This window comes from Rhamphochromis sp. 'chilingali' (genome assembly GCF_963969265.1).
Source record: "Rhamphochromis sp. 'chilingali' genome assembly, chromosome: 11".
NCBI lineage: Eukaryota > Metazoa > Chordata > Actinopteri > Cichliformes > Cichlidae > Rhamphochromis > Rhamphochromis sp. 'chilingali'.
This window is the reverse complement of record NC_137938.1, coordinates 14,156,754-14,183,713: the sequence shown is the minus strand read 5'-3', so window position 1 is coordinate 14,183,713 and position 26,960 is coordinate 14,156,754. Positions and strand designations below refer to the sequence as shown.

The 26,960-nt window shown below is 45.2% G+C and overlaps 2 protein-coding genes across 8 annotated transcripts in view; one reads left to right on the top strand and one right to left on the bottom strand.

The window, feature by feature from the left end:
• Positions 1-80: 80 nt before the first annotated feature.
• The window catches only part of LOC308406427 (steryl-sulfatase-like), a 48,243-nt gene continuing 21,363 nt past the window's right edge, over positions 81-26,960 (top strand). For 2 of the 7 annotated variants that reach the window (XR_013973538.1, XR_013973539.1), the window contains exons 1-6: positions 82-1,526; positions 2,507-3,351; positions 8,867-9,039; positions 11,865-11,986; positions 12,255-12,279; positions 15,275-15,372. Coding sequence is in view for 5 of the 7 variants with exons in the window: in XM_080897436.1 (XP_080753562.1) it covers positions 8,885-9,039; positions 11,865-11,986; positions 12,255-12,279; positions 15,275-15,372 (400 nt within the window). In the remaining 2 variants the exon portion in view is untranslated. Of the gene's footprint in view, positions 1,527-2,506; positions 3,352-5,846; positions 7,313-7,450; positions 9,040-11,864; positions 11,987-12,254; positions 12,280-15,274; positions 15,373-26,960 lie in introns of those variants that run through there. The other 5 variants (XM_080897436.1, XM_080897439.1, XM_080897437.1 and 2 more) reach the window with 5 other exon arrangements.
• LOC308406429 (putative nuclease HARBI1) lies at positions 13,661-15,177 on the bottom strand. Its single transcript, XM_080897442.1, has 4 exons — positions 14,612-15,177; positions 14,423-14,535; positions 14,226-14,337; positions 13,661-14,145 (listed from the first exon to the last, which is right to left on the bottom strand). The coding sequence occupies exons 1-4, from the start codon at positions 15,042-15,044 to the stop codon at positions 13,763-13,765; spliced, it is 1,041 nt and encodes a 346-aa protein (XP_080753568.1). The 5' UTR covers positions 15,045-15,177; the 3' UTR covers positions 13,661-13,762.

Sequence of the window (26,960 nt, the reverse complement as noted above, 5' to 3'; positions counted from 1 at the left end):
TTTTTCCCTGTAGCAAGCATCAAATTTGAAATGAGCTCACTTTGTGCATAAAATTGCAAAATTTCACTGTTTAAACATTTGTCGTGTTATATACTTTCCTTTTTCAATAAGATGCTGGCTCATGTGATTTGAAAATCTTTTATTTTTCATTTTGTTCAAATTTAAAGAATGTCCCGGTTTTTGTGGAATTTGTGTTGAATGCTGCACTTTGGTCAATGCCGGTCGTGTTTAACACCTCAAGACCAGCTCCCGATCATCAATCGCTCGTGAGGGTCTCACCACAGCCGCTCACACTGCTCACGCGCAAACACGTAAACGTCGGTGAAAAAGACGGCGCAGCACGGCTGTGCAGCGTGTGATCTGGACACAAGCGATGGAGGCACAACTTGTAGAACTTTGGAAAGCTCATCCGAGCCTTTTCGATGTGGCATCACAAAATTATCACGACCACAACAACCGTGAAAATAGTTGGATTTACATTGCTGCTCAATCACAGCTGCCTGATCAATGTTTTTCATTAGCAGTTTAGCAAAGTTGATGGTGGTGGTGTGTCTGTGTGAGTGAAAGACAGAGAGGGAGAGCGAGCGACAGATTTTCTGTTATAACCTTAATTTTATGGACGCACAGGGTGAGCTCTCAGGTCGCATCAGAGCATCGGGCCGTATAGTGTGAGACCTGCACCGTGACCTACCAACTTCTAACCCCTGTGAGTCAATCGTGCAGTTTGAGCAGGAGCTGAATCGCGCGACTGAAAAAATCGCAGTGTCTGCCCAGCTTTAGGTGTACTGTCATCCGAGACTTGCACCGCAGTGTCGGCGTTTGTTTCCCTGTTGGCCATGCTTCTTGTTGTGGTCATCTGTTGTCTTCCGGTATTTTCTCCGCAAGCGACCTTTCCTCGACCAATGAGATGAGCGGTAATCTGAATTGTCATACTCGAATTGTCATAAGTGTGCTGTCAGCTCATTGGTCACAAAGCAGGAGAGGGGCTGGGAATTATGTTTTCAAACAAAGCGTTAATTCCATTAAAAGTTATAGACTACGTTTGATTCTCACTGTATTACGGGACAAAGTGCGTCCCTTATTAGCTCAATACGGGACGTGTACTTTTGTTTCTAAATACGGGACGATTCCGTTTTTTAAGGGACGGTTAGCAACCCTACATATCGGTCACATATTTGTCAGTAGTTTGTACTGTGAGCAGCAGTGTAACCCTGAGCTGAGCATCAAAGACAGGCGGTGCAGGCTTAGTCAAATATGATGGGCGAATTTTTAATTAAGTTTTCTCCATTGTTTTCCTTGGTCTGACTGTGGAGTTTGTTTTGAAATTCATGACAGGAAGTACTTCTATTTAGCTAAACGGAAGCTAAACGGAAAAACAGAGTAGCCCCCACTTCTTGCGTGATTCTGGCTTCACAGCAGGAGCTCAAACAACTTTGCAAGATTTGAGTAGCGCAGAAATTTGGGAGAAGCGTCCCACAGAGCGACAGTACAGCCTGCGCTCCGGATCACCGTCTGTCATTCAGCAGGTGAGTAACACTTCCGTCTGTCTGCAGGAGCAAGTGTGCTGAATACTCGAACTCTGTTCATTTATCTGCAGGTTAGAAGTAAAACTCAAAGGCAAAAGTTATTTGCTACTAAAACTCCTCTGTTAGAGGATGGAGACCAGTAACAACAACAACAACAATAAATAACAATAATACATTTATAGCAGTTTGGATAAAGCCACACATTAAAGATAAATGTTCCCGCATGCAGACACACAGTCCTGAACACTGACTGAGAAAAGGACGGTGCTCTGACAACAACAACCTGACGTGATGCGTGATGTAGTGTGATGTTGCGTGCTCGCCGTGTGGAAACTACAGTATGGAGAAGATGGGTGACAACATGCGCATGGAATAGAATAGAATAGACCTTTGTTGTCATTGAACATGTGCCAGCGAAATTGTAGAAATGCTTCACCAACGTGTTCTTACCCTGTTGATCTTTGCAGGTTACTTGGATAAGAAAAAACAATATTGATCATTTTTAGAATAAAGATTTCGATATTTCTAAGGCGTGGCAGATGTTTTTAAAACGATTGCATAATTGGCACTTAAGCTGTGAGCGCAGTGCCAAAACTCTCTGTCCTAAATCACTCGGTGCGCAGGGTGAGGAAGTGAGGTGTGAAGAGCGCACACAGCAAGCCACGTCTGGCTGAAGAATCTGTAACGAATACAAGTGAAATGTCCTATGAATGAATCCGTGTTAGTGCGTTAGATTAATCTCCATGTGATAATGTGCGACATAGTAACTGGAACTCTCTCATCTGATGGCAAATGATGTTAGGTCTGCTTTCACACACATTTAGCCTATAAAATCAAATGCATGTTATTTTAAGATAAGATACCTTTATTAATCCCACGGGTGGGAATTTTTGTTAATATTTAAATATTATATGTAAATGTCCTAATTACTTATTTAACTGCTTTGATCTAGTGGAATGTCTTCCTTCCTCCTTGTTTAGGATTTCTGTGACTGCAGTAAAATTCCCTCCATCCATCACTTACCCCACGAGACCTGAGGTAAAAATTAATTTATGATAATCACACAATTCTCACTAATTGAACTGAATGCCAATATGCATTTATAATGAACATTTACATGATCTGCACAACTTTGTTTATTATGTTGTTGTTTTCATGAATGACCGGAGGGTCTGTCCCAGTGAATCATGGGACAGCATTTTCTCCTCTCTATTAAGAAAATATGGCCCAGTGTATGCTGTTCCAACAGAGCTGATATAGGAAGCACCAAAGCTCCTTTCCTCAGTATTTGGGGAATTGGAGCATCTCTTATTATGGCGACTACACTACCTCTGGTCATCACTCTAATTTAGGAACATTTCTAATCAAAGTGGATCATTGGGACTCGTGGCGTTACTGTCACGGCTGGCGGGGTGAGCCGTGTGGTGTAGGAGGAAAAGGACCCAAAATGCAGGCAGTTGACTGGTGATGAGAGTGATGTTTTATTTACAGAAGTGGAGCAACTTGAACAGGCAGTGAGAAAAGACGAATGACTGAAAAAAACCTAGACTGGGGAAAACTTAATGACAAACCTAAGCGTGGAACGGGGAGCGGAGACTGCAGAGCGCCGTCTTTACACCAACAAACACAGACGATCCGACGATGAACAGAAGCCAACACACACTATAAATACACACTAGGTAATGAGGAGATGACACGCAGGGGTGGACACAGCTGACACTAATGGACATGATGAGAGGCAGACCTACAAAGTAAAACCGGAAACACCCAGACTGTTTTACAACAAAACGCAGGGACCTGAACGGAGCACAGAGGGGAGACACAGGTAGGGATAATAAACACGACAACCAACCCAAAGAATTAATACCAAACACAAGATGAACCCAAAAAGAAACACAAAACGCTGGGTCAACGACCCAGGATCATGACAGTTACACTTCTTCCTGCATATACACTTCCACATCCACATTACATGTGAATTATAATCAAAATAACAGGTGGAAGATTAAAAACAAATGAACCTCTCTGCTCCTCTCTCTCCCTCTCTGTTCCTCTCTCTCCCTCTCTGTTCCTCTCTCTCTGTTCCTCTCTCTCTCTCTCTCTGTTCCTCTCTCTCCCTCTCTGTTCCTCTCTCTCCCTCTCTGCTCCTCTCTCTCCCTCTCTGCTCCTCTCTCTCCCTCTCTCTCTCTCTCTGTTCCTCCCTCTCTGCTCCTCTCTCTCCCTCTCTGTTCCTCTCTCTCCCTCTCTGCTCCTCTCTCTCCCTCTCTGTTCCTCTCTCTCTCTCTCTGTTCCTCTCTCTCCCTCTCTGCTCCTCTCTCTCCCTCTCTGTTCCTCCCTCTCTGTTCCTCTCTCTCCCTCTCTGTTCCTCTCTCCCTCTTTGTGCTGACAATCATCAAATATACAGTTGAAACCAGATATTTACTCTTCAGATAAAAACACTTTTTTAATTGTAACATCAAATCAGACTAAATGTTTATTTTTTTTAGATTGATAAATATAAAAACATATTCGTTAACTTTCTATCTGTATTTCTTAATTGCAAATGTATTCAAACTGAGCCACACTTATGGAGCTCCACAGTTCTGTTCCTGGTGTTTTGGTTGACATCTCTTTATTTTCCCATGTCAAAGAAACAGGCTCTGTGTTTTGCCTTATATGCATCCACAGCTGTGCCACCAATTTACTCACATGGACTCTACTAACCTATCAGAAGCTTCTGCAGCTCAGAATGGAATCGTCTGGAGTTTCTTATTATTTAACAATAAACTTAGTGTATATGTACTCCTACATTTGATCAAAGTGATAAAAAATGGACAGCTCTGTCTCTTTATTCTGACATTTAACTAATTCAAAAGATATTTCAATATTTATCTAAAACAAAAAGTTTACTCTAAATTGATGTTGTACAGTAAAAATGTTTTAGGTTTTCTCCCTAAAGTGTATGTAAATATCTGGTTACAAATGTGAATATCCTGCTGTGTACTGAAGTTCCTCTTGTTTTGCATAGAAATATACCAAACAACACACAAAGCATAATATATAAAATACTACCTGAGTTTTTTCTTTGAAAGAAGCTCCTTATGTCCATTCTTGTATATCAGTGCATTACTGAAACCGATTTAGCCGTGGAGGGTAACGACTGAAAATATGAAATAAACACACATGTAAGCTAAGACTCTCTAAAGAAACAGCATTGTTGTTGTTCGGCTTTTCATTTCGCCATTTGTTGATTCACTTGAAGAGCGAGTAACGTAAAATGGGTCAAGTGATCAGTTTGATATCAATCTTTCGTGATGCACCGTCATATTTACATTATTTGTACGGTACGAATGATTTGCTTTGGTACCTGTGTTCCAGATCTACTGGCGTTTAGATCAACTGGCGTTGGTCGAACAGATGTGTGGCAGTCTTGCGTTTCAGGAGCTGCTACCGACAAACCAGCAAAAAAACGGCAAATGTGTCATCTGTGACACTTGTGAGGTTGTCTCAAACACACTCCGTCAGTCTTGATGCTGTTGAACAACAAAATGTATAAAAATGTGGCGAGTTTACCTGGTGATATCCTCATGCGCAACGCGATCACGAAAACAGCAAACAAGTAATACCACACCGATGTTGTTCACAGGACAGCAAGAGTACACGATCGGGAGACTGCTGTCGTCGTTATCGTTCCCCTCGCACGGTTTGTTTCTCCGAATTCAGCGTTTTTGCTTCACAACTACAGCGTGCAGTTTACTTTGTGCACTAACATGGAGTCAAGTCAACCAGCGCCACCTCTGGCCAAGTGCCACAGCCTACAGCCAGATCAACTTGTGACACACATCTGCAGCACGTTTGAATTCGTTTCATGCACATTTGTACCTTTCAACCGTGTCTGTTTGTGCGTCATGCAAATAAACCTTTGAAATGAATGAAATGACACTAATATTTCATATATTCCTTATTGGCCTACATTTGTACAAAATTCCAAATTATATACACAAAGTCATAGAAATCACCACTCCAATTGGTCATCATGATTTTGATATTCTCTTTTTCCATAACAATGAAATATGCCTTGGACAAATATGACACATCAATATTTCATTAGTGTTGTCACATCACATCCTGTAAGCATCGTTTGTCTGTGTCCTTTCTCTGGAAATGATATTTCCAGCCAATATAGGCAATCCATCAACATGGCTGGAGAGTTGGTAGTTATATACAGTCTGTATAAGTGTGGTTAATCCAATGAAGATTTGTAAGGAGACGGCAGTTACTTTGAATTCACTGCAGTTACACAGTGATTAGTAATAAACAGAGCCAGTGAGAGTGAGTGGATTTAAGAAAGTCAGTGACTCAGGTGTGTCGCTTGGTTTGTCATCTGTTTGTGAGACTGGAGGAGACGTAGAAATCTTTTGTTTTAAATCTTAGTTAGGAAGGTTCCTGTTTGAAAACAAGCACTTTTTGTGAGAAATGCAAGAAGTACATCTGCAGAAAGCACACAGTTACATTCTGTCCATCATGTGGACAAAATAGAAAATGTTGAGCATTGAAAAACTGAGAACGTTGGGCAAGTTCAAAATACGTGTTTGTAAGAACGAAAAACCAAATTGTTCCTAAAATAGTTATGGAAAGTCTAACTGTTGTATGTCTGTGTTCTACATGTTTATCTAATGGAAAATAAAGTTGCTATTGTTTTATTGCAGTTTATTGCAGTTTCTTGACAATTCTGAGTGGATTTACACAGTACGGGTCAAAATGACCCGCAACAAAATCAATGTCACTTTTTTGTTTTTCAACTTAATACAAGGGTTAATTTCCAAAACTTCCATATGATCTTCAATTTGTAGCAGATCCACTATCACACAGCAGCTGGAGCAGTTTCAAATGGAGGTCAGTCCACTACTACCATAGCCCGCTACTAGATTAACTTGTGACACATCTGCACCTGCTGCTATGATCACATTGAGTAGAGGCTGAGTGGCTGCACTTACCCCTGGTACATCCAAATCTACCCACAAACATGTTGAAAGATGCAATGCCAGCAATGTGGATTGTCAACACTGAAAACAATCAGTAAGCAAAGACAACAGGGATCATTTGTTTCTGTTTATTTAGCATGCACAACATTTGTAGTCGCCTTCTGCACAGGGGAAGTCCACACACACTGTGTGGTACCACTTTCCACAGAAGGTGCATTCAATCTGCAAGACTGAATGAGATTGTCAGAGTCATTGTCTGACTGTTTATTACTAATCACTGTGTAACTGCTGTACATTCACAGTAACTGCCATCTCCTTACAAATGTTTATTAGATTAACCACACTTATACAAACTGTATATAACAACCAACTCTAACATGTTTGTTCGCAGAGAAAAGACACAGACAGACTACGCTAACGACATGTGATGTTACAACACTAGTGAAATATTAGTGTCATTTCATTCATTTCAAAGGTTTATTTGCATGACGCACAAACAGACACAATTGAAAGGTACAAATGTGCATGAAACGAATTCAAACGTGCTGCAGATGTGTGTCACAAGTTGATCTGGCTGTAGGCTGTGGCACTTGGCCAGAGGTGGCGCTGGTTGACTCGAGTCCATGTTAGGGCACAAAGTAAACTGCTCGCTTTAGTTGTGAAGCAAAAACGCTGAATTCGGAGAAACAAACTGTGCGTGGGGAACGATAACGACGACAAGAGTCTCCCGATCGTTTACTCTTGCTGTCCTGTGAACAACATCGGTGTGGTATTACTTGTTTGCTGTTTTCGCGATCGCGTCGCGCATGAGGATATCACCAGGTAAACTCGCCACATTTTTATACATTTTGTTGTTCAACAGCATCAAGACTGACGGAGTGTGTTTGAGACAACCTCACAAGTGTCACAGATGACACATTTGCCGTTTTTTTTTTTTTTTTTTTGCTGGTTTGTCGGTAGCAGCTCCTGAAACGCAAGACTGCCACACATCTGTTCGACCAACGCCAGTTGATCTAAACGCCAGTAGATCTGGAACACCTGCTCAAACTTCAGCTCTCCTCTGTCTGCCTGGCTGAGTTTCTCCAACAGCGCACTCGCAGGCAGCAGCTGCCCCGCCCCGCTTAGTGTCTGAGCTCGGATCATACCAATATTAGGGGGGATTTACGCACAGTTGTAAATTCCCACAGTGTGCACTATGTGCTTTGAATATTGTGTGTAGTTTTTCTTTTATACAGTTGTCAGCCAGGCATCTAACTATGAAAAAATTACACTCCAAAAGACCCCGGGCTTCTGACAAAACAACCCGGGCTTAAGCCCAGTAAGCCACCCCCCGCTCCACCACTGGTGTTAGGAATGTTCATTTTACTCTTCACAGCCGTCACCACAGTGGCCGCAGTCTTGGAGTCTGACTGCTCATTACTGATTTTGTTACCTGTTCAAGATTAGGCTGTGGCTGCTTTAAGTGTGGGGACACAATTTCCACCATGGTTTCTAAGCACTGATCCAGACAGTTCAAGTTTCCCGTGTTTCTAAAATTAAGGGACTAAGCGTGTAAATGTAAAAAAGTAATAAAAATATAATGTAAAGCAGTAAAAGGAGTTAGTAGCTTTTTCTCAGCTTTCTTGCCAGCCCGTTCTCACTCCCGAGGCGTAACATGCCGACGTTTTGTCACGTCCCACGGCGTTTCTGAGGAACGTGAAAGGAGACCTTCAGCGTTCTTGTGGTACGCGGAGGGTTATGAAAACCAGTGCAATGACACTCCCGCGGTAGTAGACGTTCCAGCCCTGTATTCCAGCCCTAAACATGACCTTATCCCCGACCTTAACCAGGACTTAAAACGTTAAATAGCGTGTTTTTAAGCGATTTGAAGAAAAAGAGCGAACATATGTAGATTGAGTCCAGACGGTTCTCATATTTCCTCATTTTTCCGAGGTCGTCATTTAGGAACGTGGTGGGTAGCCGAAAACGTAATATGTTGACGATGTGTCACCTAGCGTAAAATGTTCCGCTTTGGGAGTGAGAACGTGTTGCTAATGCTGCCTGTAACAGTCTTCATTGTCAACCTTTCACTCGACTGTGTGCTGGAATCATAACCAGTTTGTATTATTCATGATTAAAAGCACTAGAAGAAGACACGAGTACAGTCCTTGGTTAATGACTTCACCACGGTTTGTGAAATGCTTGTGAAAATGTTACTGTAGCGTCAAAGCTATGGTCAACTATGGTCAGTTAAATTATATTCATTGGTAACTGACAGCGACTGACGGAGGCTTCAGAGTCATTGGTGGGAAACTCCAGAATACTACTGGCTGTAATACAGGTACCTGTCAGTGTATCTTTACACTACAATTACATGTGGTTAGATTTTTCTTCCAGTGTTTCTGTTCTGACAGCATGAAGTGCACGTGGCCACTTTCCTCTCTGTTGCTGCTGCTCTTAGAGGTGAACAGTGCTTCTCTGCAGGAGACCAACAGGCCTAATTTTGTCCTGATAATGGTGGATGACCTAGGAATTGGAGACCTCGGCTGTTATGGCAATAACTCACTGAGGTAAGAACATGTTGCTTCTCACTGACGCTGGTGAAGCTTAAGTGTAATTTGGCTACTGGTTCTTAGAGACGTGATTGGCAGAAATGGGGGGAACTTGTAATTCTTCAAGCTGCTACTCCCAGAACTCTTTCATTTGACCTCCTGTTATTGTAGGCCGTTTTGTTCCCATACTGGAGTGAATATCTTTGATTGTGGCTCTGTTGATTGTTCACTGTTCAACTGTTCACAGTTGTCGGGGGGGGTAGACTACTGAATCTGTAGATAAACAGGACAGCAGGCTGCAGAGAGGGTAGAAGAGCACAACATGTTCCTGTGATATTTTGGATATACACTACAGGAAGCCCAGTAGAAGAGAGAGGACTCATAAAAGACTGGCAAATACACTCAACAAAAATATAAACGCAACACCTTTGTTACTGCTCCCATTCCCCATGGGATGGACGTAGAGACCTAAAATTCATTCCAGATACACAATATAACCATCCCTCCCAAACAGTGGTCACAAATCAGTCCAAATGTGTGGTAGTGGGCACATCTGCTATATTGAGATAATCCATCCCACCTCACAGGTGTGCCACATCAGGATGCTGATCTGACATCATGAGTAGTGCACAGGTGTACCTCAGACTGCCCACAACAAAAGGCCACCCTGGAATGTGCAGTTTTTTGCGCTATTGGGGGTCTGGGGACCCAGAACCGGTCAGTATCTGGTGTGACCACCATTTGCCTCATGCAGTGCAACACATCGTCGCATGGAGTCTATCAGATTGTCAATTGTGGCCTGTGGAATGTTGGTCCACTCCACTTCAATGGCTGTGCGAGGTTGTTGGATATTCGTGGGAACTGGTACACGCTGTCGTATACGCCGGTCAAGCACATCCCGAACATGCTCAATGGGTGACATGTCCGGTGAGTATGCTGGCCATGCAAGAACTGGGACATTCTCAGCTGCCATCTGCCCTGAACAATGTGAACCATGATTCATCCGTGAAGCGCACACCTCTCCAACGTGCCAGACGCCATCGAATGTGAGCATTTGCCCACACAAGTCTGTTACGGCGACGAGCTGGAGTCAGGTCAAGACCCCGATGAGGACGACTGGCATGCAGTTGAGCGTCCCTGAGACGGTTTCTGACAGTTTGTGCAGAAATTGTTTGGTTGTGCAAACCAATTGTTCCAGCAGCTGTCTGGGTGGCTGGTCTCAGACGATCTTGGAGGTGAACCTGCTGGATGTGGAGGTCCTGGGCTGGTGTGGTTACACGAGGTCTGCGGTTGTGAGGCCGGTTGGATGTGCTGCCATATTCTCTGAAACGCCTGTGGAGACGGCTTATGGTTGAGAAATGAACATTCAATGCACGGGCGACAGATCTGGTTGACATTCCTGCAGTCAGCATGCCAATTGCACGCTCCCTCATTGCTTGTGGCATCTGTGGCATTTTGCTGTGAGACAAAACTGCACATTCCAGGGTGGCCTTTTGTTGTGGGCAGTCTGAGGTACACCTGTGCACTACTCATGATGTCAGATCAGCATCCTGATGTGGCACACCTGTGAGGTGGGATGGATTATCTCAATATAGCAGATGTGCCCACTACCACACATTTGGACTGATTTGTGACCACTGTTTGGGAGGGATGGTTATATTGTGTATCTGGAATGAATTCTAGGTCTCTACGTCCATCCCATGGGGAATGGGAGCAGTAACAAAGGTGTTGCGTTTATATTTTTGTTGAGTGTATAACCAGAAACTAACTAATTCAAAGAATATTCAAAAACACTGGACCCACAGACCCAGGACCATGACAGGAGATAGCCTCTCCCAGAAACTGTGCCAGTGGAAATATTATCATTTGGGATTACTTCACTGTATTGGATACTGTGCAAACAACATAAATTCAGCATTTATTGCTTTATTTAATGCTACATTTAGCATTTATTATACTAAAGTGACGCTACCCAAGAATATCCGCTAATATGAAGCCTATGTGAGCTAAGTACAAAAATCAAGGGAACTTTTTTAAAAGATATTTTTAGATCAATCTCAAACTACCTCTGACTCAATGTACTGCTCTAAAATTCTCCTTTGACTTAATTGGGGCCGACTAATTGAGAATAAAGATTTCTTTGTCTGTTCATTTGTTTCTTGTCCTGTTTCCTGTTGTGGCCTCTGTGTGAAGAGCCTTTCGTCGAGCTTGGTTTTACTCAAGGTCTCTTCCTGTCGAGTTCTGCCCATTGGGGAGTTTTGGCTTGTAGGGGCAATATTATTATAGATGACTGCTGTCGAGCAGTTATTATTGCATCCAAGTGCAATAATAAAAATACATACATACCATTTTATATTTGTTGAATGAGATTTTATTCCTGTGCTCTTGTTTCCATGCAGTAAGTTTTATTTGTCAAGGTTCTCTTTCTGATATTTCTTTCTCTATCTCGCTACAGTAAAGGTGAGTGGAATTTTAATAGAGCTTTAATTCTGCAAAGACGTCGGTGCTTTCAAATATTTACGTTCATCTCCAGTGTTTTTGAGTAGATTCAGAATGATCACAGCGGCGTGTCCCGGTTAGTTTTGTTTACTGATTTTTATCTAAGTCATAGTTTTTCTTTGATAAGACCTTTTTTATGAAACAGGGACACTGATTTTGTAAAATAACAGTAAAGTGGTGATTTGTGATTGATTGGAAAATTTGGGCATTAAGAACTGAGTAAGAGATTCTTGGGCAACAGCTGGAGATAAGTTGCTTTAACTTTATTTCAGGCATTGACAAGTCTGACATATTCTGCTTTGATGAGAAACCTGTTCTGTAATTGCTGATGATGTGATTTGCAGGACCCCCAATATTGACCAGCTGGCAAAGGAAGGGGTGAAGCTGACCCACCACATTGCTGCAGCCAGCCTCTGCACTCCCAGCAGGGCAGCGTTTCTCACCGGACGATACCCAGTGCGATCAGGCCAGTTAAAAGCTGCACACAGAAACAAGCTTCCCTGACAGGAGCAGTGCTCAATGTTGGCCTGGTGGAGAAGTTTCCAGAATACAGGAGCGTTAAACACAGCCACCTTTAACAGAGGCCATTCATTTAGTGAATTATTTAAGATCGCTTTGAGCCCAATTACAATAAAACTGTCTATAAAACTCTTTATGCACATTGTTGTGAATTGAGTCATTTTTTTTATGCATGCTAAAGTCACACGTTTGTTTTTGTTTTTCTTTCTTTCCAGGTATCGCTGGTTATAGCAGACCAGGGCCCTGTTTCAGGAAGCCGGTTTGGAAAACTCAGAGTGGAAAAACGACACTCACGGTTGAGTAACCCCGAACTGTCCAACTCGGAATATTCCGTTTCAGAAAGGCTGATAACAATTAGTTCAGTCAACGCGGAGTTGCTTTAACCCCAAGTGAAGCGCGCGGACGAGGATACATAAAGCCCTGATAAGCGGAGCACAGATTAAGCGAGTCACCATGGAGACGGAGGGAAAGAAGGCGCGGTCAATGTATTTCACAGCGCTTGAGGCCGAAATTCTGATGGCAGCATATGCCGATAACATGCAAATTCCGCGGAAAAAAGTAACACAGCCACAGCTGCAAAAGAAAGGGAGCATGCATGGCAAAACATAGCCGACAGAGTCAATGCATGAGTGTTAATATAAACATTGATCTAGGGATTTCCACCCATTTAACACGTTATTTTATCATATGTTATTTTATTTGTTATTTTATACATTTTATTTTGTGATGTGATGTGAGCGCAGGTGCAACCCAACAGGCCCCAAACGTGCCTGGCAGCAAGTAAAAATGAAATATAAAAATATAGTCCAAACAGGTAAGGTGTAATTGTATTATGAGCCACAGTGCTTGGTCTGTTTGTCCCATGTAAATCAATTGCAGTTAGAGGCTACATTAATTTTCTTTCTGTAAGCACTTATTGAAATTATCTGAGCACATTACAAGTACATATTTGCTTACTCTGTATGCTCAAATGTGGCCCGTTATAGCCAACAGAAAAAAAGCGGAGGCCCGAAAAACAGGTGGGGGTCCTCCACCACCACCACTCACAGAGGCTGAGCAGTTGGCCCTCAGCCAAAACAGTGGGCGCCCTGTGGCCGAAGGCATCTCTGCGGGGACATCCTCTGAGTCAATAACCCCGCAAGACACAAGTGCCTACATAGGGGGTAAATTCAAAATAATACATGATGTGCATACATCCTTCTTCACAGTCACCTTTGCAGTGCGACACATTCATCTGATAAACTCTTCACCATAATGAATTATTTTGTAGTGAAGTTATTTTCCGACTGATTTTGCCTTCCCTCAGCCTTGGTTGTCTTTGAGAGCATAATGACAATGAAGTGTAAGGTGATTGGTATGTTTGTTAATTGCCATTTGGTCCCTTGTAAGTTATAAGTGACCTGTATAAACCTCATATTCTATCAGTTGATGGTGGTGGTGTACTGCATCTGGTGCAGCCTCCTGTTGAGCCAGACCAACATGCAGTTGTGAGTAATACTCCACAGATTATATGAGTTTACAGTAGAACAGCAATGTTGTCTATTTCTTTACTACAGGAAAATAATGAAGAAACATTGACAGCTGTTACAGAGGAAGAAGCAACAGAGACACTTTATGAGGTTTACATCTTTTAATACTTTGTGTACAGGAAATACAGGCGACCAATAAAGCCAGTTGAACAAAAAATCTGTTTATTCTTCTTTCAACATGTTGAGGTGATGGGTCAAAAGAAATGATTGTGACATATGGTGTCTCTGACTGCTCTTCCATCTTGTATGTCCGTGGGAGGGTCAGGATGTTCATGGTTTGGATCACTGCTGATGTTTGGTTCAGAAGGACAGTGTTCTCCTCTAATTGTGGCAATGTTGTGAAGAATCACACATGCCACAATAATGTCACATGCCCTTTCTGGGGTGACCCTGAGTCTTTGCAGGCACTGGAACCGGGCCTTAAGCATTCCGATAGTCATTTCAACTCTGGCTCTTGTCCTGCAATTAGCCAGATTATATCGCTGCTGTGGGCCCGGTTCAGGGTCAGGGTAAGGGGTAAGCAAATAGGGTAAACATGGATACCCCCTATCACCAAGCAAGTAGCCAGTGAACTCTCCTAAGACAGAAGGATACACTTCAGTTCAAATGTCCCTGAAGCAATTGGTCTTTATATATTTTAAAGTATTCTCAACTCACCATGTCCAAATTTTGTGCTCAGTGTACATTCACGGAATATTTGTGAGTCATGGACAGAGCCTGGCCACTTGGCTTCCACATTTGTGATAATGTTGGCAGCATCACATATGATCTTCACAGTGCAGAGAACACAAATTAGCATCCATTACTATAATGAAATAATTTGTTAGTTTGAAATGCTACAGGGAACTATGTACCTGTACATTAATGCTGTGGAAAGACTTCCTGTTCACATAGTCTCCTTCATTTACTGAAGGAGCAATGATTGGAATGTGAGTGCCATCTATACAGCCAATCACGCCTGGGAACCCTGAAAATAAATGTAAAATTTAAGTAGTAGTTCAAGTATCACCACATCATAAATTAAGTTTTGGTCATCCTGATACCTGCAATTTTGTGGCATCCCTCTTTGATAAATCTTGTGGGTCTGTGACCGGGGAACACCACAGACGAGTACAGGAGACGTTTCAGTGCAACTGTAACATTCCTGACTGCCCGACAGACGGTAGCCTTGGAAACGTGCTCAGCGTCACCAATATTATACAGAAAGCTCCCGTTTGCACAAAACCAAAGTGCAATACAAATAATACGTAATGAACTGAGAGCATGTCCGCGATGTGTCACATGCGTAATATATGGCCTGAGGATGTTATCCAAATAACTTATAGATTGTGCTGAGAAACGGTAACGTTCGCACAGAAAATCATCAGGAAATGATAAAATGTCCAAACGCGCTCTGATCACTCTCTCCCGGCGGAGAGCTCTGCGGAGAATTTGGGCTTCACGATCTACTGGCTCTTCAAGGAAGGGGCACGCCATGTCCGACACTTCCTACTGTCAGGTTTCCGACAAAGGGGCGGAGACAGTCAGGGTTAGTTGTAGTAAACCTGCTAGGGGGCAGGTTAGCTTCACGGAGTGTGTCGTCATAGTGACTCACTCAGAATTAATCTAAACTCGCTTTGTGAAACCGAAAAACCAGAGTTTTCGTTAACTCAGGGTATACTTACTCAGTTTTTCCACTAAACCGGCTTCCTGAAACAGGGCCCAGGTGTCTTTTTATTTAATGCAGCATCTGGAGGTCTCCCCAGCCAGGAGATTACGTTTGCCAAGGTTGTCAAACAACAAGGCTACGAGACTGCTCTCATAGGTATGATGCATGAATCTTATGTGTCTTATTAGCAAAAACAACAAAAAGCTTGTCATTTCAGACCCTTACACATCTGTTAGGAATGAATATGAATATGTGGAAACGCTGAAAAAGCATTATGTCACCAAGAAACATGTTTAGAAGCTGACATTATAAGTGCTGTACTTTGGTGTGATTTGTCTGATGTAGAGTCTAAGCTGGTGACTCTGTGAACTTACCAGTGCAGTTGTTTTAGACACAGCGTGAAAGAAATGAGCAACGTATACCGTGGATAGCCATTTCATTGGCAGACTCCCAGTGTCATTGGGAGTCTAACCATTGGTACACTGGTCACACTGCAGTGCAGTCCTGGTTACCTTCGACTTAGTGATTTGGAAGAAGGTTTCTAACATCTGCAGTTTAGATTGTGTTGCTGATATGACTTAATGATAACAATTATGTTGCTGTATTTGTAGACAGGTCTTAGTACAGAGACTTGATTTTTCCATCCTTCCCTGTGAATCAGATTTTTGTGTATTATTAGTTTAAATTCTGTTTGTGTGTATAGAGCTTGAGATCGTGACAGTGTAACCGGTTTCTGCTTCATCCCGCTGCAACAGTTCGGCCCAAACAGACTCCTCAACTCTGCGTTGTGTAGTGTTTTTAAAAAGACAAGGAGTCTCTGATCGATCGTTGCCACTTTATTTCCTGAATGGAAACAACGGTGTATTATCAGTGCACAGGCTCGCCATACACCACTCCGCACAGCACACTACGGCAGAACATCTCATTAGCATTCCGCTTTAGCATACAGTTTCACACATTAATAAACAAATGAAAAGTACATAAAACTGATGTTAGACATGTGTCCACTAAGCACTTATTACACTCGGTGCTCGTCAGCTAATCAAACATGTTTTATGTGTCTGTACTACTTAGCTATATTGTGTGCGGAACAATACAACTCACCTCTCGTATGGCTACGGCAGACTGGCAGCGATTACTGCAGCCAGCCTCACCTAACCAGCCACACCGAGAGAGGGGGGGGGGGGGGCGCTGTTTCCCCATTACACTGACATTTGTGGCAAGTGGAATAATACCACATAAACACTGTTACATTCCCCCCTGCTGAATTCCACTTGCACACTCAAATAAACAAACACCACAAACAAAAAAACACCCTTAAAAAAAATCAGGTACACCACAGTCACCATAACACAAACAGAGGACAAAAACCCAATAATCCTCAAAAAAAAAGAACAAGATAAAAAAAAAAAAAATCCAATAGCTAATCCACAGCTATCAGCATGTGATAAATCTGTTCAGTAATACCAGGTCGTACAGTCACAAAGAAAATTCAGTCAGAGGACTATCCCCAAAGGAAGTAGAAGAAGAAGTTGGCCAAACCCCTTCCAAAAAAGAACAAAATATGCCAGTTACATATTTCATCACATCATAACTGTACGCCACTCCGACACAGAAAAATCAACGACAAATAATCAGTTTCAATTCTAAAGATCAAAGTCCCACTTCAACAACAATAGAATCAACTCACAGTTATCAACAATATTTAAACTTTAACAGGTCTCTGATGCATCATTTCAATCAACCTGGAAACAGGCTTAAGTAACCGTCCCACTCTCGATCTAGCACGGGTCCCCCACCATCCTGCTAACATCAATCGGGTCTGCGTTGGGTGGAACAACTGTGGTTGAGACATGACCCTCAATCGTAGCTTCATTGTCCTGGTCACTGTCAGTAATGGCTGCCAACTCCGAAACAGAGGAGGCTACAACTGGGGCCACAGACATAAGCAGGTCAGAATGTTGACCACCAGAGGTGGCATCTACCTGCTCCTCAGTGTCAACAGGGGGAACACTGGTACAGGCAAGCTCTCGATCCACCATGCTGCCTTCTGGTTGAGTAACCCCTGTCATCAGCGAGTCGCTGGACACTGCAGACGGTAAGTCAGACACCCAAGCTCTTGTCCTGTATTCAGCCGTGCCCACTGATGAGTTGCAGACAGGTTCTCCGTCGCATCCAACCATCAGCAAGCCAGACTCAGAAAGCTCATCTCCATCATCCTGAACTGAAACACCACTGAGAGGGAGGAAGTTCACTGGCATTATCAGGTTGCGATGCATAACTTTCACTTGCCCTGTGGAATCATCCATCAGCTTAAAGGTGTGACTCTCATCATTTTTGTCAAACTGTATAGACAACTTGCTGATCGCTGGGAGAGTGTTTTCTTTTGCCACGTCCCTTTTTGTTGGCCAAAAGGACGCGATCACCTATCGCTACTGGGGCTCCCCGCACTTTCCGGTTGTAGAGGTCCGTGTGACGCTTCAAATTTTTGCGAGCCACCTCCTGCGCCAAATCCATGGCCTCTTTGAGGTCCCTCCTCAATGTCTGGACATATCGATCATAGTTCATGATGTCTTGGTGCTCAATAACAGAGCCAAAGATCACATCAATCGGCAGTCTTGGCACTCTGCCAAACATCAGCAGAAATGGCGCATAGCCAGTTGTCTCATGGACTGTGCAGTTATAGGCAAATGTGAGAGCTTTCAGTGCCTCAGGCCACCTTTTCTTGGCTCTTGGGGGTAATGCACGAATCATGTTGCCCAAGATACGGTTCATCCTCTCGCAGGAGCTGTTTCCCATCGGATGGTATGGGGTCGTGTGAGACTTCTGGACACCTGCCACATTCAATAGCTCGGCAATGAGCACACTCTCAAAATTAGCTCCTTGATCCGAGTGAAGGTGTTTCGGAAAGCCGTAGATGCAGAAGTAGTTATGCCAGAGTTGGTGTGCCACCGCCTTAGCAGACTGATTGGGGCATAGAAAGGCCTGAGCCATCTTAGTAAAGTGGTCTGTGACCACAAGCACATCCACTGATTTGTTCGCCGAATCCTCCGCAGACCAAAAATCTATGCAGACCATTTCAAGAGGCTCTGATGTTCTGATATTCTCCAAAGGTGCTCTCGCCTCTGGCTCAGGCGACTTGCTAACAACACACCTTCTGCAGCACCGTACATACTCTGACACATGCTTGGCCATACCAGGCCAGTAGAATCTATGCCTGGCCAGATAAAGTGTTCTTTGTTGTCCCTGGTGACCGGCTTCATCATGGACGCCTTTCAGTACAGCGAGCCGCAAGGTTGGCGGAACAACATACAGATAAGTCTTTGTCTTTGAGACGGGATTCTTGGAGACTCGATACAGCACACCATCCCTCACAGTTAACTTGTCCCAAGCCCTTAGAAATCTCTTCGTATCAACCGGTTCACTTGCCCACTCCCTCCTCGAGGGTCTCCGTCCCCTTTCCACATAGGAGATCACTCTGCACAGCACATCATCACGCCGCTGGTGTCCCACTAGGTCATCACGCGAGAAGGGTTCAGAATCAGACTGGTTTGGCGTAAGCACAGTCTGAGAGCATTGGGGCAGAAGGAGAGCATGTGGCCACACCCTGGACTCATGTTCACTATGGGCCTGGAAGACAGCTCCCACCTCAGAAGATGTCAGCATTCCTGTCTGTGCAACAGCCGTGCACTGCGAAACAACAGGCTGGTCATTGCTTGAGGCCTTATCAGCTGAGTGAACAGTCCATCTGAAGGCCTCCTGAACCCCACCAGTGGCGACTGCCTCTGCTTCTGCCAGAAGTTCCTTATATGGAACTCTTATCAAACGGTGTGAGGCCCTGGGGTGCACGAAGGGCTCCCTGCTCAGCGCGTCAGCAACCACATTTTTAGGACCAGGAATGTACTTTATGTCAAACTGGAAAGGCGCTAGCTTTGCGATCCACCTCTGCTCACATGCATCCAGTCTTGGCTTAGAAAGTATGTAAGTGAGAGGGTTATTATCCGTCCATACGGTAAACTGATGACCCCTCAACCAGTGATGGAACTTGTCGCACACCGCCCACTTCAATGCAAAGAACTCCAGCCTATGCGCTGGGTACTTGGACTGTGCATGATTGAGTGTCTTACTGGCAAAGGCGATCGGTCTTGATGTAGAAGCCCCAGAAGGAACTTGCGACAACACGGCACCAAGGCCACTGCTGGAGGCATCAACAGAGAGCAAAAAGGGCTCCTCAAAATTAGGATGGGCCAGGAGCACTCGATCCAACAAGGCCTGCTTCAGCTCATTGAAAGCTGCCCTGCATTCATCCGTCCAGTCCTCCTCACACAGCTTTGTACGCACCAGCCAGTGCTTTCGCCGTGAACCACGAGGGCCTTTATCCCCAGATGTCAGCCAAAACAGAGGTTTTGCGATGGATGAGCAGTTCTCAATAAATTGTTGGTAGAACATTACCATCCCCAAAAATGAGCGGACCTTCTGTTGGGATGGGACACTCGAACCCTCTTCCATAAGGTCTGCCTCTGCAAGGGATGTAATGGATGCTATTTTGTCAGGGTCTGACTGTATCCCATCAGCATTTACAATGTGCCCCAGGAATTTCACAGACTGTCTCAGAAAATGGCACTTCTTTGGAGCCAACTTAAGGTTGTGAACCTGGAGTCTCTGGAACACCATATGCAAGCGCTCCAGTGCTAATTCTTCTGTCGGGGCAAAAACCAGAACATCGTCAAGATAACACAGCACACTGAGGAAGTTCTGATCCCCAAAAATGCCTAGCATCATCCTCATGAAGGTGGCCAGACTGTTGCACAGTCCTTGTGGCATATGATTATATTCGTACAACCCAAGAGACGTAAATGCCGTGTACTTACGGTCCTCCTCATGCACCTCCACATTATACTAACCCGAAGTAAAGTCCATTGTGGAGAACAATCCGTTCCCTCCCAAAGCAGCCAGTGCGTCAGCCGGATGCGGGAGTGGGTGAGCATCTTTGACAGTTCTAGCATTAAGCCAGCGAAAGTCGTTACAGATTCTCAACTCACCGGACTTCTTCCAAACTAAGACCAGGGGTGATGCAAACTCACTGCAAGACTTCCGAATTATTTCCCGTTCCTCCATGTCATTCAAAGCCTGTCTGAGTTTTTCATAATGAGTCGGCGGCACACGTCGGCATGGCAACCAGAATGGCTTGTCGTCCACAACTCGAATTCGATGTAGGCAGCCTTGCCACAATCCAGCTTGTCTCTCGAGAAGATAGACTCAAACTGGGCTATGAGGCCAACCAGTTTTTCTTTGCCAGTTGGCGAAACTGCACATGAATCAATGTCGATATCAGACAGCCCCAGATTTTGCAGCACTGCATGTAGGGGGCTACAACCACTTGTCACCTCCTGTGAGGGTGAAACATCTGGCAAAGTGGAAACATCAGTGACTAGACTCTGCTCATCATGGCACCAAGCTGAGCCAGTAGACCGTTGCATGTTCTGTTGCAAGTAGGAGCCAGTGGGGCTGAAGTTCTCCACTGCTGCACAGGGGGACACGTCAGCCAACTTCATGTTCCGTTTCAGTGTTATCGGCTTGTCAAAGGGGTTCAGCACTTTCACAGGGAGCCACCCATCACTGTTTAGATGCGCTACAGTTCTCCCAACCATAACTGACCTCGGTCCAGACCTTGACCCAGTGGGCTCTACAACGACAGCACTGCCCACTTCCCCATTATTCATTAGCTGCAGCCTGCCCCAAACAAGGTGTTCTGTCAAGGGCTCTAATGTTACAGCTCTCTTTAGCTTGACAGTTCCGATCTTATCACCAACATGCCCTGGGGCCACCACTCCTGACATTGAACTCAGCAGATTTTTATTAAGCTGTTCTTCCGCACTCAGTCTTGCTGCATTCCTCTCCTAAATGTCCCTCTTCCCTCAGGCGATTACCCAGATACCTCATTAGGTTACTGCCCAAAATGAGGTCCTCACTCTGCCCTGCAATCACCAACATTGGCACAACAACTTTACAGCCATATATCTCCACTGTAAAGTCACACACACCTGATGGAACTGTCCTCGAACCACCACAGCCAATCAGGACGACATCCGTGGGTTGCAAGGTGGGGGTCTGCAGCACTGCATGATGTAATAGTTGGGGCATCATATTGGTGCTGAGGGTGCAGGCCATAGAGCCACTGTCAAGCATGGCTTTAACAGACACTTTGCCACCCAGGGTCACATTTTCATAGAACAGCTCATCATGCTGTTTTAGTCTGTGTGTGTTCTGAAGAATGGGTCTCCGGCCTAGCTGGCGCTCCTCACAAACAGTGTGTAATACAGATTCTAAATCATCAAAATCATCCTCTTTGGGGGCGATTTCAGGCCTAACACTTGCCCCCTCCACATGTAGGCCATCTAGTTTCCCAGCTGCTGGGTGGCTGATTCAGGCCCCCTCACTCTGACAGACACTGCCCTGGGGCATTGAGCCCGTGTGTGGTCGCCAGCATGGCAGATGAAACATAGCTGATGGGCTCTACAGTGGTGATACGTAGAGTGTTCAGTGTCACCACAAATCACGCAAGGAACAATTTTGTGTGTTTGGTTTCGGGGAACCCTTACATCATCCTTAACAGGCAGCTTTGCTTGTCGAGGCTGTCCCTCCAGGACTTTCTCTAACAGGGCTATCACATGATCAAGACGATCAGTAGGTGGTTTTGCATGAAGGTCGGTAAGTGATGCTGAGGTAGAGGTTGGTGATGGTGTAATACACTTACTGTTGCCTGTCGCCTGCTGCACATTAGGACTCACCTCCTGTTGCTGAAAACTTAAGGCACTGACTGCACTAAACTGAGGGGTGCACTTCCGGTCCTTGCCATGCTCCAGCAATTTCTCGTGCACATCAGCAACCGTCCACTGCTGCAGGGGCTTGCACTTGAAAATAAGAGACAGTTCTGAGTCTGGACAGTGGCGGATAAACATAGCAGTCAGGTCTTTCGTCAGATATGCAAAGGACTTATTTTGTCTCTTCAGACAGTCTTCAGTCACCTCCATGGCTCTGTTCAACCTGAGCCAGTAATCAAACGGTGTTTCACCTGAGTTGGGTAGTGTTGCATAAAAATCAGCTAAAGGCATGCTTGAACAGGCAGTGTCACTGAAGTGCTGCTTTAAGATCTCAAAAATGGGCTCTGGGCCCCTCTCAAGACACACCGATGGCTTACTATGTATGCCCACCTTGACTATTTCTTGTGCCCTCCCCAGCAGTTTACTTAGCACATCATCAGCTTGTTCAGCAACTGGTACCCCTCTTCTCTTAAAAAAAGTCATCATCATTTCCTCCCATTTCTGAACACTGCATGTATCACAGCCATCCCCTCTAAAACACACAGGTTCTTTAACATCAGACTTTACAATCACATTCAATAGTGAGGGTTCAGATAACACATTATTGGCAGACCCAACAACACTGTTTCCCACTCCAGAGCCCAACCGAGATTCAAGACAAGAGGCAATGCTTTCCCCAATAGAAAACCCAATTTGCGTTGCAATCTCTGCATAAAGGTTCTCTTTTGTGGGACTGGTTTCTGATCTAGTATTTTGTAGATCATCACAGTTCCCAACAATAGGGTTTTCATTTAACTCAGCAAGGACAGGCTTAGGTGTGGAGGAAACTGGGGCTGTCAGCAACCTTGATCTGCCTCTGCCAAATGAATGCAGAGGGGTAAAACCAACTGCCCCCCTTCCCCTGCCAAAACTGGGAAAATCTGCCATGGCTCAGCAATATGTCCCTCCCTTTTTTTTTTTTTCTTTTTTTTTTAACTCTCCAAAAAAAAGAAAGCACAGAGCCCCGCCCCAATGTCTCTAAAGAACGCAGAAAATGGCGGGACTAAGAAAAGCCAGTCTCCCGCGACTTTTCCACCTTCCAGGAAGTAGACGGCCCCCGTTGCGGTCGCAGGATAGCAGGAGCTGGGGTCACGGCACCAGTGTAACCGGTTTCTGCTTCATCCCGCTGCAACAGTTCGGCCCAAACAGACTCCTCGACTCTGCGTTGTGTAGTGTTTTTAAAAAGACAAGGAGTCTCTGGTCGATCATTGCCACTTTATTTCCTGAATGGAAACAACGGTGTATTATCAGTGCACAGGCTCGCCACACACCACTCCGCACAGCACACTCTCGTATGGCTACGGCAGACTGGCAGCGATTACTGCAGCAATATTACAATTTCTAATATACAATAAAATAACAGCAACAACAAATGATGTACCTGAATGGAAACAACGGTGTATTATCAGTGCACAGGCTCGCCATACACCACTCCGCACAGCACACTACGGCAGAACATCTCATTAGCATTCCGCTTTAGCATACAGTTTCACACATTAATAAACAAATGAAAAGTACATAAAACTGATGTTAGACATGTGTCCACTAAGCACTTATTACACTCGGTGCTCGTCAGCTAATCAAACATGTTTTATGTGTCTGTACTACTTAGCTATATTGTGTGCGGAACAATACAACTCACCTCTCGTATGGCTACGGCAGACTGGCAGCGATTACTGCAGCCAGCCTCACCTAACCAGCCACACCGAGGGGGGGGGGGGGGGGGGGGGGCGCTGTTTCCCCATTACACTGACATTTGTGGCAAGTGGAATAATACCACATAAACACTGTTACAACAGCACAGTGCATTTACAGGTACAAGCCAGTGCATTTTTTTTATTCCCTCTGGTGTAAAGTCTCTGCCAAATCAAACATGTCAATCATTAAGAGTAAGATTTCCACACTGTGGGGGGCCCAGGTTAATGATAACTGCCTTTGGTGCTGTTGGCCAACAGTGTGCTGATGGAAGGAGACCAAGTGGAAGGGAAGCAAAGCCAGGAGCACGGCAGCTTGATTCACACTTTCTACATGGAATATAATAATAATAATAATGGATTGGATTTATATAACGCTTTTTCAAGGCACCCAAAGCGCTTTACAATGCCACTATTCATTCACTCTCACATTCATACACTGGTGGAGGCAGCTACAGTTGTAGCCACAGCTGCCCTGGGGGAGACTGACAGAAGCGAGGCTGCCATATGGCGCCATCGGCCCCTCTGGCCAACACCAGTAGGCAGTAGGTGAAGCGTGTTGCCCAAGGACACAAGAGGACAGAGAGCCTGGGGATCGAACCGGCTACCTTCCGGTTACAGATGCGCTTCCCAACCCCCTGAGCCACGGTGAAAGAAAGAGTCGTGGTAATCTTTACTTTTATGTGAATAGTGTTTTGCAGGTGAAGAGAGGGTCAGACAAGATCATGAGTCTGAAGCTGGAAATCAAAGGATGACGTTGAATGTTGCCAGCGTGGTAACTGAAGCAGAATTTAATGGACATGTGTGGCGTCTTCTTTTTGAGGTCTTTACCTTACAATATAAAGCACCTTGAAGCAACTGTTGTGATTTGGTGCTATATAAATAAAACTGAATTGAATTGAAGGAGAGAAATGCAGAAGGACCCCAACCCAAAATGGCGCCGGTGAGGTCGGCTGCCGTGCTGGATGCTCTGCCCTAACTTCTCCACTTTTTGCAGTTTTTCGTCACTTTTTGCTATATCTGCGATAATCTTGCATGGGCATCATGCAAAACACACAAATCCGCTACAGTAGAGACACTTTGGTTTCTATTGGTCTGCAGTACACGAACATTTCACCATGTTTAACTCCGGACCCAACCTGGCCAAAGGAGATCCTGAGAGAGAACAAAGGACGCGACCCTAAGCGACGGCCTCGAGGTAAAAGAGCCGGCATCAGGAACAGGCTACGGGCTCGCGCACACCGCGCACCCATGCCCAGTATCCTGCTAGCCAATGTTCAATCCATCGAGAACAAGCTTGATGACCTCAGAGCCAGAATCAAGTTCCAGAGAGACATTCGGGACTGCAACCTCCTCTGCTTCACCGAGACTTGGCTGAACCCAGCGATACCAGACCACGCCGTGCAGCCGACGGGGTTCTTTTCGGTTTACCGCATGGACAGGACAATGGAGTCGGGGAAGAAAAGAGGTGGTGGAGTGTGTTTGATGGTGAACAACAGATGGTGCGACAGCACAAACATCTCCCCACTCACACGCTCTTGCTCGCCCAATCTGGAGCTTTTGATCGTTAAGTGTCGCCCTTTCTATCTCCCTCGGGAATTCACTGCGGTCATTGCCTGCACTGTTTACATTCCGCCTCACGCGGACTCGGACACTGCCTTATGTGAGCTACATGAGGCTCTCACAGATCAACAAACACTTCACCGAGATGCCGCACTCATTGTTATGGGAGATTTTAACAGAGTGAATCTCAAACGGACATTTCACAACCTTCACCAGCACATCAACTGCCCCACCCGGGGCACGAGGACATTAGACCACTGCTACACCCCGTTCAAGAACTGTTACAAGGCTCAACCCCTGCCGGCATTTGGAAAATCGGACCATTCCGCCATCTTCCTCATACCTGCTTACAAACAAAGGCTAAAGCAGCAACCACCAATCAGGAGGGAGGTCGCTCGCTGGACGGACCAATCGGTGGCCGCGCTGCAGGACGCACTGGATGACGCAGACTGGGACATGTTTCGGCGCAGCTCTGATGACATCAACATGTTTACGGAAGCGGTTGTGGGATTTATCGGGAAACTAGCGGACGACACAGCAGAAAGAACTATCATCCGAACGTTTCCCAACCAGAAGCCGTGGGTGGATTAAAAACATCCGCGACGCTCTGAGATCACGCACCGCTGCCTACAATGAAGGGCTTGTCTCCGGTAATATGGACCTATACAAGGCTGCGTCCTACAACGTGCGCAGCGCGGTCCGAAAGGCAAAGCGGAGCTACGGGGAAAAACTAGAGTCACAGCTACGACAGTGCGACTCTAGGAGCCTGTGGAAAGGACTGCGGACTATAACGGACTATAAACGACCAGCTTCTTCAATGATGAATGCCGATGCTTCACTGGCTGATGAGCTGAACACGTTTTATGCTCGCTTCGACGCCGCAGCAATTAAAACAACAAATGGCTGCGCGCGCTCGGAGTGCACCAGTGAAGAAAATGCTTTCGTCATCACAGAGCATGCCGTGAGGAACACCTTCAGGAGGGTGAACACCAGGAAGGCAGCAGGACCAGATGCAATCCCTGGCCGGGTCCTTAGAGCCTGCGCTGATCAACTAGCACCGGTGTTCACGGAGATCTTCAACCTCTCCCTGGCCCAAGCTGTGGTTCCCACGTGCTTCAAACGGTCCATTATTGTCCCTGTTCCAAAGAAACAACAGCCCGCTTGCCACAATGACTACCGTCCAGTAGCACTGACTTCAATTGTGATGAAGTGTTTTGAAAGACTGATGAGAGATCACATCACTTCTTCACTTCCTCCCACCATCGACTCACTTCAGTTTGCTTACCGGACTAATCGTTCCACAGACGATGCCATATCTCACCTGCTCCACACATCCCTGAGTCACCTGGACACTGGCAGAGGGAATTATGTTAGGATGCTGTTCGTGGACTACAGTTCAGCATTCAACACAATAATTCCCTCTAAGCTTTTCACCAAGTTGACGGATCTAGGACTCAGCTCATCACTGTGTCAGTGGATCCTCAACTTCCTCACAGACAGACCCCAATCAGTGAGGGTAGGAAAACAAGTCTCCCCCTCCATCTCACTCAGCACTGGAGTGCCTCAGGGCTGTGTTTTAAGCCCCCTGCTGTACTCACTGTACACTTATGACTGTGTAGCCACA

Coding starts and splice junctions, on each gene's coding strand:
- LOC308406429 (XM_080897442.1), bottom strand. CDS start 15,044: ATGGCGTGCCCCTTCCTTGAAGAGCCAGTAGATCGTGAAGCCCAAATT. Junction 14,536..14,611: donor GGGATGCCACAAAATTGCAG/GTATCAGGATGA, acceptor ATTTATTTTCAG/GGTTCCCAGGCGTGATTGGC. Junction 14,146..14,225: donor GAGCACAAAATTTGGACATG/GTGAGTTGAGAA, acceptor CTTCTGTCTTAG/GAGAGTTCACTGGCTACTTG.